This window comes from Artemia sp. Qi Xiang Cuo, chromosome 17 (genome assembly GCF_049724085.1).
Source record: "Artemia sp. Qi Xiang Cuo chromosome 17, ASM4972408v1, whole genome shotgun sequence".
Lineage (NCBI taxonomy): Eukaryota > Metazoa > Arthropoda > Branchiopoda > Anostraca > Artemiidae > Artemia > Artemia sp. Qi Xiang Cuo.
Window position 1 is genome coordinate 37281981 of NC_142810.1, and position 15189 is coordinate 37297169.

A 15189-nucleotide genomic window follows, 5' to 3' on the forward strand; every position below is an offset into this window, starting at 1 on the left:
ATTTCTGGAGAAAGTGCGAAAAATGAAACAAATATTGATAAATAAACTTTTAATCTAGTTCAAAACAGAAGAGAGTAGATTATTTCGCTTCGAATTTTCTAGAGAACGGTTGGTCTGGACGAGCCATTAGTGATAAAGAACGGGTGACAGCGCCAGAAAGTGGGAAAAAGATATGAATTTATCATTGGGGACTATTTTTCCCAATTTTATATAGAGTGGGTATCTGGGGTATGTCTCTTTTGATTTTTATTCTATTTATCTTATTCAAGTCCATGGTAGAATCCACCACTTAAAAAAATAATAAAGAATAGTATTCATTTGCTAGAAAAGTAGCAAGGTATTAATTGCTTTTAAAAAGTAATTTTTTGTTGAAACTATTGACGACGTATTTGCATTACGGGTACCAAAATGTGTCATTGTTGTTATGATAACACTCTTGGTCAGCAGGGTCACCAGCGTAGAGGGAACTGGTTGACAGCGCTGTTACTCTTCTCCAAGCAGCTCTGTCCAGGGCTAAGGATGGGGTCTCATATGGGTCGATGTTGCGGTTGAAGAGATGTTGATTTATAACATCAGCCCATCTGGTTCGCGGCCTCCCTCGAGGACGCTTCCAGACAATGGATGGAATGAAGTCCGAAATGATCCTTGCAGGGGTAGTTGGCGGGAGGCGGAGTAGGTGGCCATAACATCTTAGAGAACGAGCTTCTATTTGGGTGGGAAGGTTAGCTAACTTGAAGGTCCTCAGGATCTCTTTATTGCAGATCTTGTCATACCATTTGAAGCCTTCAACTCGACGCAGATGTCTAGTTTGGATGGCATCGACTAGGTGTCTAGTTGGATGGCATCGTACCAAAATATACCATAACTTATACCGTGTTTCGGTAAAAGGATAACAAGTGGTAACACTGCTATTTGTTTCAATATTCTGAAATTTCAAATCCAAAGCACATTTAATTTTAATGGAAGACAAAACTCCTCCAGAGTCTTTATCAGGTAACCTAAAGTTTCAACTGTTGTTCAGTCAAATCACCAATTCGAAACATGTGACTCTAGGATGTATGTAGTGATTTAGTTTGCTGTAATCCTCAAATATCTTTTTCTAGTCAAAGCTTAGGCCTAGTTATAGGCCTAAGCTAGGCCAGGACAAGAATATCCAGCTTGGAAAGTAGTTGAATTAGGATAGTCCAGTGAAACTTTCAAAACAGGATTCAGGGCCTAAGTTACACACTGGGAAAGTATTTTTCAAGCTTGCTTCTCTAGTCTACTCCTTCCATATTCCTGAGGCTTGGAAAATTGTATGAAAGATAGGCTAGGTCCTGGCTAACTTTAAAAATAATTATGGGTAACACTGGAGGCAGGAGGTTCTTATGTAAATATTTAGTTATTTTCAACATATAGCTAGAATGAAAGTAAGGTCAATATCTACCAAATCATATTCTTGAGTCTTTAATAAAGTGAATACATCATTCGACGCCTTTTTTATGCTGATTATAAATGTAATAATAATTAAAAAAGCGGATGAATTTCAGCCCCCCCCCCCTATGTAGACCAATACCCGGTGTTTGTTGGGCTCGCCGATATAGAGGGGGGGGGGCTGAAATTCATTTCTAATATAAATGATTATTATATTCGTAATCAGCATAAAAAAGGCATCGAATAGTGTATTCACTTTATTTGAAACTCAATAGTATGATTTGGTATATATTGACCAAAAGTAAATAGCCCACATTACTTGATGCTTTTTTGTAGACTAGGCCTATGCTCTTTTGTAATTAATCAATCACTTCTTGGGGAAATTACATTTTGAGCCCTTAACTGGGCTGCAAAAGGTAAAACAGTCGATAGTAGCCAAAAGATTAAAAACATGATTCTAATGAAACTATCTAGGCTATTGAGACAAATTTTCATTTTTATCTAATTCAGGAATGGAAGGCTAATTATTATTTTCCTTAGTCTTAATTGTAAAATGTTAGGTAGAACTCAGCTACCTTTTTCTGTCTTGGAAAGGGGTTAGGTTATGAAATGAAACTTTTGGGTATGGATATAGAAACTAAAGTATTTCCTGGGGAGACATTTAGAAGTACCTACATCCACTCCTTTTCCTTCTAGAGGGTAATGACCTTTGATAATCTTTGTGTAATAAAAGTGAAACCTTACATAATAGATCTTCTGCAAAATGTGTTAACTATAAATATTCTACATATTATGAAGTAAGAATTATTATCATAACATGTTTTCTTCTCTCCAGTTAGATTTCTAGGCTCATACCCAAGAAAAGTAGGGTAAAAGACCTCTTTTTGGGAAAGACCACTTTTCTTTGGCATTGTGGAAAAACAGAGATGGGTTTTTGGTCCAGCCTTATTTCACTACACCATGATACAATCATAGGCCCCACCTTCTTTGTGAAATTTCCACCAATGACTTGTCAGCATAAATTAAAAATATGGTCTCTGTTTTTACTAGCAATTGAAAAAAAAATATTATATATAATATTTAGGAAGTATAGAATAAATATCAAGCAATAAAAGTTACATTTTTAGAATCAGAAGAAAATCAGCTTTTTGTTAATATGTGGATAAAACCAAGGCTCTACCCAGAGGAGGGGGTTTGAACCCTTTTTTTGACTTTCAAAAACATAAAAAAATGGATATAAACAAATTTTGTATGCGTTTTGAGGTTTTTTGTGTAATGCCCCCCCCCCTCCAAAAAAAAATCTTTGAGTAAAACTCCCTCTGAAAAAAAAGTCCTGGGTACAGCCTTGGATAAAACTGAAACACTGTAAGGATATACACATCAAATTAGGATAATTGGTATTTCCAAAAAGAGGTTCTTGTAGGAAAGTCAATAAACTAATAGTTTCAAGTGTTTGATCTTAAATAATTTTAATAATAACCATACTGATGCATAGCATACATTTTTAGCTATTTATTAATATATACAACTCTTTTCAATTCCTCTTTGGGTAACAAGGTGTGAGGGTTTTAGTTTTGCGTAATTTTACTCAATTGGATACTAGTTTTTACCCTATTTTTGGCTTCCCAACTTTGCTCAATTTCAATTTATGAGGTCTCAAAGATTTGCAAATACATTTCCTACATTTAGAAAAAAAAAACTATTCATAAGGCTTTAAATTTTACTCAAATATCAGGAAATCCATTTTCAAGACTAAGACCAGAGAAGAAGAAACTGAAAACTACAGTCAAATCAATCAATATGTTTATTGCCCAAAAAAAACACACAAGGGTTCAATATGGAGAAAAACAACAACAAAAAGCAAAAGAAAGAAGAACCCACTCACAGAGAAAACTATACTACCAAGAACAGATTCAAATATTTCTACTAACGCATAGCAGGATGGGATAATGTTGCTTATCTGTCAAGTAGGAAAATTTCTAAAACTTATCAGAAGAGGATTAACATAGTAGCTTGGCAGTACCTTCCTGGAGTATGTTTTCAGCCCTAGATCCATCACTGAAAGTTTTATTATCCTAACCTAACCATTTTCCAAGATAGCAGCAGTAGCTTGTCTAGAATTTTACCAAATTTTATTAAAAAAAAAAAAAAAAAAATATGCATGAACCTTTAAAAAGAGCTTAAAACCCTTCAAAAATGACATTGTAGTAAAACTGATGTCATTTTGTGGTAAAGCTTTCTAATTTAGTTAATTATTAATTGAGTAAAAATATATTAAGATGCAAAAACAAAGTTTCAAAATACCACTTTTTAAGATAAGGATACAAATTGTGGAATGTGTGGGATTGGAGGGAACTTGCTCAATAAACAATTTCCTGGCTAAATGCGTCAATTTACTGGAAGGACGTGGTTAGGTTTTTCATATATATACCCCAATTTTTTAGACTGAAGGCAGACTTTTTGACTTGCCGGGTGAACCTCTGCCCGTTTGTTTTCTCATTAGAAATACCTTGGACTTTGTCTTATCATTGTAAGTGTCTAAGTATCTATTTATATATTATTGTTGTTTTATTGAGACTTGTGGTCTACTTAGGACAGCCAGTCCCAGTAGACAGATTATATCCGATTATATTATATGGTAAATGAATAAAAGTATTGTATTTTAGACAAACTCTCTACGATCTATTTTTAGCCTCTCGAACATACCCAGTCGGTACGCCTCATTAGTTCGATCATAGCCTAGGGCACGGTACAAAAGTTAATTTACCTTAGGACCAGAGTTTATCTCCCCTATAAAGGGAGAATAAAGGCATCTAAGACTACAACTCCCAAATAACACAAATAACACTTCACAACAATTTTTTAGGGTTTTCTGATTGTTTAAAAAAAAATTCAAATTGTTTTCATAATAACATTTTATTGTTAGGACTAATGAAAACAATAAATTACCATTCCCAAATCAGCTACAAATGGCAATTTTAGTAAAAAAATAACATTGCAGTAAAATTGATGTTATTTTTTACAGGTTTCTGGTTGTTTGAAAAATTTTTCAAATTGTTTTCATAATAACATTTTATTATTAAGACTAATGAAAATAATAAATTACCATTCCTGAATCAGCTACAAATGGCAATTATTTCTCACAAGCCATTTTTTAGGAACATATTTTTAAACTTTTGGTTACTATATGTTATTTTGTGCCTCTTAAGGGCCTCAAAATGTAATTTTCCCCAGAGGTGATTATTGAATTATAAAAGAAGGCATCAAAGATGTATTCACTTTCATCCTAGCTGAAAACTGCATATTTACCAGTTCTCATAAGGGAAGAATCTTAATAAAATGAAAGCATTATCACTATATTACTTATTTTATGCTACATCTCAATATAATAGTTGTTACCCAGACAATGCACTCCACTCACCTAATTGTCTCATATTTGATGGTTTGGCTTTATCTTTTGATTTGTTTTATAATGGTTACCTCCTGTCTAGACCCATGATTCCCAAAATTGGGTGCAGGCCCCACTGGTGGGACATGGCAATATTCTGGTGGGTCATTGGCAGGATGTAATCCTTTGGCTGACTCTATTTTAGAGCCTTAATTTTGAAAAAAAAACCATTGCTCATAGGAATAATGTCACATTCACATGCGTTTAAAGAGCCAAAAAGATACATAATGGTGTTGTAATGACATCATACATTGTATAAAAGATGTTGTATTTAGACAATATTTTTCATTAGTTTAAAATATGCCTAGAGGACAAACCAAAAAAAGATACCAAGTTAATCATCTTTTAAGCTCCCTTCAGGTGAATATTCATAAAATTATGAACAACAAAATCTAAAATCACAAGGGGCAAATACCTAGATTGGGAATGGTCCAAAATAAGTTGGGAACCACTGGTCTATACCCAAAGAAATCCAGTTTTGTCTGACTAATCAATGGATAAATATTATTTAGCCTAAATGATATAAATATGCAGATAACAATGGAAAAAAATGATAACCTGAGTAGTAAAAACATGGTGGTCATATATAGTAAGAATTTCAACGTTTGAGCATTTTTTTATTTCGATATATAGTCTACTGTTGCTTGTCTTCTAAACATAGACAATTTGAGCCTTTTCTTGTTGTCATGACATCCAAATGGACCTTAAATTAGAAGTGGTGCCTTTTTAAAATTACATTTTTTTTTCATTTGACCTTTAGCTTTTGCCTGTGCTTGTCTTTTGTCATTATGAAAGGCATATCGCCAAACCATTGTTTCTTTCAATTCTTCTTCTTCTTCTATTTAACAGCAGGCGGGCTTTTCAGTAACACTATTTAGCCCTTTTCCTTTTGCTTCACTCTGTGGGCTACAGAGCTACTGGCTTGATTGCCTCATATTTATTAGATATATTCAGATATCTTTCAGCAGATCTTTCGACTCTAGGAGTTCAAATATAAGATGATAGATGTCGATTTCTATACTCTGTGTGCAGGTATAGTTGGCTAGGCTCTTGGCTGATAGTGGGAATTTGTGGTGTTTGAAGTATTTTAACAGTTTAGAAAGCAAGGTATGTTGTGCAGACGTCAGCATATTACATTCAAATAGGCAATGGTCAATTGTTTCATTATTCATATTACAATGCCTGCAAAGAGGGGACAGGAGAATTGAACCACTTGAATTAGAGAGCTTATACGAGAATGCAAGGAAATTTAGTCCATTTGTTCCAGAACGAATTCTATGATAAATTTTAGAAGGATACGTATTGGGAAAGGAGGAAAAGATAGGATTAATCTTATTAAAATTAATATCTGATAGCCTCCATCGGTAAATATCTCTAATTGGGATTGGTCTCCCACTTGGCTGGTGAATATTTATAGCATTTTTTGCTATTTCATCAACCTGATGATTACCACTTATGCCAGAGTGGCTAGGAATGTACTGAAAGTACGTTTTTATGCCACATGAAGCAAGATTATCAATAATACTGTGACAATGATAAGTGTCAATGTCCTACTTATATTGAGGAGCTCAGGCCAGCAACTCAAGGCTTGATAAAGAGTCAGAATAGATGATAATATTATTCGAATTTTCAATCAAAGATTGGTTTTGCTTCAGGTTTTCTAATGCCATGATTATGGCATTTAACTCAACAGACATTATAGATAAATTATTAAATAATCTCTCGCCCATTGCAATTTTCAGGTGAGGAAGGAAAACACCACTTGCAACCTTCTCATTCATTTTTGACCCATCAACAAATATTTGGAAGTGATTTTTATAGGTAATTGTATTAAGTTCTGCAAATTTTTTCTGAACAAAAGCAATGGGGGTTAAATCTTTATTCCATTTTGAAAATTCAGTATTTATTATGGGAAATGACCAATTCCATGGAGGGGATTGGGGGAAAGTAGGTGCAATAGACTTTGCTGGTACAGGGAACTTCTTTTGAATATTGGCATACTCATCTGCAATACCTCTATACATGGCTGGATTTCTTAACCAATTATGTAATGTGTGTGAGCTATTTGATTCAATTTTTGTAAGATATTTTATCAAGAGAAAGCTACGTCTCTCCCTTATTGTTGTTAATCCACTCTCCATAAGCAGAAACTTGGTGCTTGTGGGTTTCCTAAGACCAAATATGAGACGTATTATATCATTTTGTGTTGTTTCAATTTTTTGCATCTGTGTCTTTGCACATGCACCATAGACAATGAGCCCATAGTCAATATGGGGTCTTATATGTGATTTATAAAACTGGAGTAAGGTTTTCTCCTTACAACCCCAGGGTGTGGAAAGAAGTCTTTTTAGTATATTTGCTTTTCTATAACATTTTTTTATTGTGTTTGAAATGTGGAGGTGGAAATTAAGTTTTTGGTCAAGCATGAGACCTAGGTAATTAATATTATTATCTTCTGGAATAGTTGTTTTATTTAGAGTTAGTTTTGCATTAACATGGTTTCGCTTCCTGTGAAATTGGATTATTTTTGACTTGGTGGGTGCAATGGGTAAATCTGAATTTTGAGAGAATTTTTCAAACTGGAAAAGTGACTTTTGCAGATTTGACTGTGCTATCTGAAAGGTGTTGCCAGATGACCATAGCACCAGATCATCAGCATATTGTAGATTCGTATGGGGTAGGTTCATGTCCCAGAGATATAGGGCAAATAGGAGGCAACTGAGGACTGCTCCCTGAGGTAGGCCTTTGGATATTGTCTTTTGGGGTGAAGAGGCTGAACCAACACAAACAATGAAACTTCGCACTTCTATGAAGGATTTAATAAAGGATACTAGCTTGGGAGGTACTCCAAGGTTTGCAAGTTTATTTAAAAGGATTTGGTAGTTCACATTGTCATATGCTCCTTCAAAATCAAGGAAAGCTGCCACTAGGATATTATTTTTTGAGAAAGATTCATTTATTGCATTTGTTAGCAAAATGAAAGCATCTGTTGAGGAGTGGTATTTCCTGAATCCAGTTTGAGTGTGTGGGATCATGTTATTTCTCTCAACAAACCAGAGAAGTCTGTGATAAATCATTTTCTCCATTATTTTCCCCATCACAGGTGTAATCATTATGGGCCTATAAGACTCAGGGTTATCTTTTGGTTTATTTTTCTTTAGGATTGGTAGAAGGGACGAACATTTCCATATATTGGGGAACCTAGAGGATGCCCAAGCGTGATTATAACAATTTAGCAGTTCTTGTTTGTATGAAGGTGTGAGATTCTTTATCCATGTAGGGTGTATATTGTCATAGCTGCTGCTAGTTTTGGACCTAATATGATGTATTGTATTATTCAATTCCTGGATTGAAAATGGATTAGTTATGTACTCGGATCCTGGGCGTGGTTGGTAACTAGGGTTCATAGGAATTGTGGACAGATTGCTTTGATTGTTTGATGTTAGCTTATTAACAAAAAGAGTTGCAAATAGGTTAGCCTTTTCAATATCGTTGTCATAATGTGTATTATTATGTAAAAGATCATACAGGAATGGGTTGTGAGAAGTCTTTTTCACACATATGTGGCATATGACTTTATTTATAATTGTATAATGCGTTTCTATGGAGAGATTATTTGCAAAATTATTACAGTATTTATATTTATAATATATTATAGTCCTTTTTAGATTAGATTCTGCTTGTAATTTTTTTAAATATGTAGTAGGTGTTGGTTTTTTTATGAATTCTGTCCTAGCTGCCTTTTTTATCTTCCATTTATTTAGGCACTCATTTGTCCACCATGCTTTAGGAATTTGTTTAGGGAATGTTTTCTTAGGTGTTGTCCTGGGGATAGCATGATTAGCTGTATTATCAATTGTTCAGGAGGTGGGACAAAAACTTCTTTTTCTTCCAATGATTTATCTAGTCCAGGGTTTGGATTTTACAAGGTATGGAAGGCATTGACGACCACCTTTTTTTTTAACTGTTCAGGTGGTGGGACAAAAACTTCTTCTTTTGCCTTGGCTTGTCATTTGTCATTATGAAAGACATATCACACAACCTTTGTTTCTTTTAATTGTTCAGGTGGTGGGACAAAAACTTTTTTTCTTCCAACCATTTATCCAGTCCATATTTCTGACTTTCAAAGGTATGGTTGGTATTGATGTCCTTATCCTTGTCAAAATCCTAGACCCAATCATCATCGCTATCATTTTCAATTTTTTTGCTTTGTTACACCTGGGCTTATCTTTCATCATTATGAAATACATATCACCAAACCTTTGTTGTTTTTTTTTAACAAAGGTATGAGACACACAGCAGGCTTCTGTACATGGGCGCCCATAAGTTGAATTCTAGGGGGGGGGGCTTGCCTGGTCAAATCTGCACTTCTAATGCCTTATAGGCCTAATAGAAATTTCAAAGCAAAAATATAGGGTAGAATCATTCAGCCACGGGGGCTGGTGCCCCCTTCTACTCCCCCCCCCCATATGGGCACCCATGCTTCTTTATATAGATTCTTACTGTCACCTGTCTTCTAAATGCAGACAATTTGAGCCTTTTCTTGATGTCATGACATCCAAATGGACCTTAAATTAGAAGTGGTGCCTATGTAAAATTATATATTTTTTTATTGGACCTTTAACTTTGGCCTTGGCTTGTCTTTTGTCATTATGAAAGACATATCGCCGAACCTTTGTTTCTTTCAATTGATCAGTTGGTGGGACAAAACTTCTTTTTCTTCCAATGATTTATCTTGTCCAGGATTTTGGTTTTACAAGGTATGGAGGGCATTGAAAACCACCTTTGTTTCTTTTACAAAAACTTCTTCTTTTTCCTTGGCTTGTCTTTTGTTATTATGAAAGACGTACTGCCAAACCTTTGTTTCTTTTAATTGTTCAGGTGGTGGGACAAAAACTTCTTCTTTTGCATTGGCTTGTCTTTTGTCATTATGAAAGACATGATCACACAACTTTTGTTTCTTTTAATTATTCAGGAGGTGGGACAAAAACTTCTTTTTCTTGCAACAATTTATCCAGTTCATTTTTTGATTTTCAAAAGTATGCTAGATATTGATGACCTGTTCCATGTCAAAATCTAAAACCCGATCATCATTTCTATCATTTTCAATTTGTTTGGTTTGTTACACTGTGGCTTACCTTTTGTCATTATGAAATATATAGTGCCAAATTTTTGTCTTTTTTTAAACAAAGGTATGGAGCACGTGGCAGGCTTCTATATATAGATTCTCACTGTTGCTTGTCTTCTAAACACAGACAATTTGAGCCTTTTCTTGATGTCATGATGTCCAAATGGATCTTAAATTAGAAGTGGTGCCTTTGTAAAATTAATGTTTTTTTTTTATTGTACCCTTAACTTTTTGCTTGGCTTATCTTTTGTCATTATGAGAAACATATAGCCAAACCTTTGTTTCTTTTAATTGTTCAGGTGGTGGGACAAAAACTTATTTTTCTTCCAACAATTTATCTAGTCCAGGTTTTTGATTTTACAAGGTACCATATAGAAGGCATTGACAACCAACTTTGTTTCTTTTAGTTGTTCAGTTGGTGGGACAAAACTTCATCTTTTGCCTTGGCTTGTTTTTTGTCATTATGAAAGACATATTGCTGAACCTTTATTTCTTTTAATTGTTCAGGTGGTGGACAAAAACTTCTTATTCTTCCAACAATTTATCCAGTCCCTATCTTTGATTTTGAAACGTATGGTAGGTATTGATGACCTTATCCATGTCAAAATCCCAAAACCAATCATCAACTCTATCATTTTCAATTTTGACATGTTTTGATTCCTGTTGTCCAGGTTGATTTTCATTGACTTGCTGCTTTTCATTTTCATTTTTGACTCCCTCACTTGTTTGGTGTTGTATGTCTTAATCACGTGTGTCATTACTTTTGATTTTTAACACGCTCTAATTGTTGTTTTTGCATATCTTCTAACCGCCCATGTCTTTGCTCTTCATTTTCATTTTGACACGTTTTTGGATTTTGATTACTTCAGACAATTTAGAAATGGCCTTTGCTTTAGCTGTCCGTATTGGTGCTGTTTCAATTGATGGTCCAGATTGTCAAATTTCACATCTTATCACATTTGATAGTTCATGTGTTGGTTCCAAAGAATCATCATTTATAGTAACTGAAACTACAAATTTGTGTTTTTTTGGGCCTTCTAATAGACATTATATTATATAAATAACTGTTGTGTTGGAAACTAAACAATCTTATTTATGCTATGCATGACACCATATTAGAAAATACTTATATGATGGCGTATATGATGTCATAAGAAATGCTTATATGATGTACTAACATAGTACATGATATAATTTGCAAAAACCAATATTAAGGCTCTTAACGATTTTTCTTAGACTTCTGACTTATATAGATTGTTTTTTATGAAAAAATATCCCAGGATACCAATTTTCCCGAATAAATAAGGAGCCATTTTCAAGAACATACATACATATAGGCCTACAATTATTGCTCACATATATATATATATTCGACTATTAAAAAGGACAGTAGCCCTCTCAATTTCCAATCCAATGACCCCTTTTTGAAGTTTTTATGACAACGCTTTCTATAAAAACATTATATGTCCCCAATGTATAACTTACAACCTTAACCTTGAGGGCTGTGGGGGGGGATGTTGTCATACTCAAAAACATAATTCAAGACCCTTCAACTACGTTCGACAAAATAGCTATATCAAAATATTGATGGAAGGGTTTGGGGAAATGATGAACGTGGGGGGGGGCATTTGCCCTCGAATCGCTTTTGACTATTAATAAGGGCATTACCCCTCTCAATTCCCCATTGACTGAGCCCTTTTTGAAGTTTCTACAAAAATGCTTTCTATACAAACATTATATGCCCCCAGGTCATAACTTACAACCTTTGCCCTGGGGGCTGTGGGGGGTTTGTCATCCTCAAAGACATAATTTCTGGGCCTTTGAACTATGTTGAACAAACTGGCTATCTCAAAATTTTTATTGAATGTTTTCGGGAAATGGTGGGCATGAGAGCGGGGGTAGTTGTTCTTCAATCACTTTCGACTATTGAAAAGAGCACTAGCTCTCTTAATTTCAAATCGAATGAGCCCTTTTTTAAGTTTCTACAACACCGCTTTCTACAAAAAACTTATATGCCCCCAGGGCATAATTTATAAACTTTACTTTGAGGGCTGTGGGGAGGGGGGGGTTGTCATCCTTAAAGACCTAATTTCTTTAACTCTCAACTTCCAACTATGTTGAATAAATGCCTATCTCAAAATTTTAATTGGATGTGTTTGGGGAAATGGTGGGCGCGAGAGGGATTGCCCCCAAATCACTTTCTACTATTAAAAAGGGCACTAGCCCTTTCAATTTCCAATTAAATGAGTCCTTTTTGAAGTTTCTACGACAACGCTTTCAATAAAAACCTTATATTCCCCAAGGGCATAACTTACAACCCTTGCCCTGAGGGAAGTGGGAGGGGGGATTATTGTCCTCACAGACCTAATTTCCAAAACTTTGAGCTGCATTGAACAAAATGGATATATTAAAATTTTGATTGCATGTGTTTGGGGAAATGGTGGGCGTGAGAGGAGTGTTAGTTACCCTCCAATCACTTTCGACTATTATAAAGGGCACTAGCCCTTTCAATTTCCAATTGAATGAGCCCTTTTTGAAGTTTTTATGACAACGCTTTCTATAAAAACCTTATATGCCCCAAGGGTATAGCTTACAACCCTTGCCATGAGGGTTGTGGGGAGTTTGTCATCCTCAAAGACATACTTTCCTGATCTTTCAACTACGTTGAACAAAATGGCTATATCAAAATTATGATTAGATGTGTTTGGGAAAATTTTGGGTGTGAGAGGGGAGTTGGCTGCCCTCCAATCACTTTTGACTATTAAAAAGGGCACTAGCCTTTTCAATTTCCGATCAAATGAGCCTTTTTTGAAGTTTGAAGGTAGAGGATATGTCAACCAAATTTTCACCCTTGTGTTAATAATTGAGAAGTGTCTGAGTTATCAAACATCTTTGGTCCTCAGTATTATAGATTATGAGCAAGCGTTTGCTTCTGTTGATAGAAGAGCTTTAGCAAAGGTCTTGCCCTTGTATGGTATACCAGACAAACACATTAAAGTGATTAGCGCTATGTATGAGAATAACACCCATGCAGTTAAGGTAAGAAATGAGGTTAGCAGCTGGTTTTGTATTAAATCAGGAGTTTTGCAGGGTTATGTTCTATCCCCCTTTATATGGATTGTTTTGATGGACTTTGTCTTAAGGATCACAGGAAAGGCAATGGAAGGCCATGAAATCAAATGGGGAGGGAAAGCTCTCCTGGACTTAGATTATTCTGATGATTTAAGCATCCTAGATAAAAGTATGAGCAAAATGAATGAACTTCTAGAGGTTTTGCAAGTTTGGGTGCTAGAATAGATTTGAAGGTACTTATCGGTTAGCTGGAACACACGCGAGAAGGCAAGTTTGGTTAATAGTAATGAAATGAAACAAAATACGATAAAATATAATAGTTTAGAAACAAATTTGGGCTATATATTTGCACATTAGGGGGGTGGGGGTAAAGTATAGCATATATTAAATACGTAACCTAACCTAGGTACCTTTTTTTGCCCCTTCAACCCCAAAAAACTAAAGTTTAAATATTTTTAACGGAGTGAGCAATACCTCACTAGGCAGAGGAAACCTGTTTCTCACAAGGGTCTTTGACATTCTATATGCCGTTCTCTTCGCGTGTGTTCATGCTACTGGTTTGAAAATTAATGTTAAGAAGACTAAGTCACTAAGGCTAGGAATAAGTGAAGATGAAAACGTGACATTGAGTAACGAAAAGATTGATCAGGTGGACAGCTTCACTAATCTTGGTAGTATTATTTCTAAAGATGATGAGAGCAGTGAAGATGTTAAAATTAGAATACCCAAGGCTCAGGGTGTTTTTTCACAGTTGAGTCTGCAAACCAAGACTAGAATATTGGAAGCTGCAGTGATGACAGTGGTCAAATATGGCTCTCAAAAGTGGAAGAAGATTTGCTAGATGTCTTCCACAGAAATTGCCTACGGATTGTTCTGGGTCCCCAGCTGACTGGCTGTATTTCAAACAGTAGGCTGTTCAAAAAGTTTGGTTAAATTCCGCTTTCTAGGGCTATAATGAGAGAAAGGTTGAGATGGCTAGGGGACGTTTCTGGATGAAGGATGACAGGTTGCCAAAGATTGTCCTTTTTGGCCAACCGTCTAGGGTCAAACAAAAAAGCAGGTCGTCTGCAGTTGAGGTGGGAAGATGTCATAAAGAAAGATTTAAAGGAAATGGAAACTTTCTGGGAGGATGTAAAGAGGGAGGCTTTGAATAGATTGGGATGGAGGAAGAGCATGTGTAGCTGTGTTGGCCTCAGGCGGCTTGGTTCTGCGGTGAGTTGTTAGTAGTAGTAGTAGTAGTAGTTAACAGATGTATCATTTTTGTATGGAAAACCAGTGACATTTGCCAAGTCAGGTTGCTTGACTATTGCCATATCCTAGGAACTCTGACTGTCAGATGCTTGTTCTTGTTTGTTTTCCTCGGCTTATGCCATTGTTTTCACTGAAAATCCAAAAGAAGTAATTGAATGAATGGTATAACACTTATAATTTCTATACAGTTGCCATATTTTCTATACTGAAAACTTAAGAGAGAAGAAAGATAGAGAAGTTTAACAAAACAACAAAAACGCAAAACAGAAAACAACAGATAAAAAAAATACAAAACATGTACTACAGAATACATACTAAAACAAAGTCCTAGAAGCACAAACTTAGATAATTCCTTAATATGTTTAATATCTTCGGACGCATCTAACCAACATTTAGGTCTAACATGCCTAACAGAAAAGGTGGATTGCATAATGGGGCAAAAGGTGTTTGGAAATTCTGAGCTTGTCTAGTTGAACAATTATGGACCTGGTTTCCTAGCTGAAACATTAAATTAAAAGAAGGTACTAGATTGCTATTCATAATCTGATACATTAATTTAATATTACTGTAAAAGAATAAACCAAACACTGGTACCGCTCTAACTTTCTCGTAGATTCATCTGACTGAAACACGGCTGTGGACACGACATAAAATCCGCATAGTTGAATTTTGCATCACAGGAAGAGGACGAAGGTGGAGAGAAAATGTATTTGACCAAATAGCACAACAATAAAAAAGATACGGATGTACAAGAGAGAAATAAAAGCATACGAATAATCACAACTGGAAATATGTAATTTGCCTTCTTTTTTCAATTTGTGTCTTGCTCTTAAACCCATACTCCCTCCAGGCAAAAATTTTGTGTACATGACTTGTG

At 35.2% G+C, this 15189-nt stretch overlaps 1 protein-coding gene across 1 annotated transcript in view; it reads left to right on the forward strand.

Moving 5' to 3' along the window:
* Positions 1 to 915: 915 nt before the first annotated feature.
* Positions 916 to 15189, forward strand: part of LOC148942162 (uncharacterized) — an 82845-nt gene continuing 68571 nt past the window's right edge. Inside the window, exon 1 of the mRNA XM_089102967.1 lies at positions 916 to 993. Within this exon, the coding sequence (XP_088959093.1) occupies positions 960 to 993 (34 nt within the window). The 5' untranslated portion in view covers positions 916 to 959. The remainder of the gene's footprint in view (positions 994 to 15189) is intronic.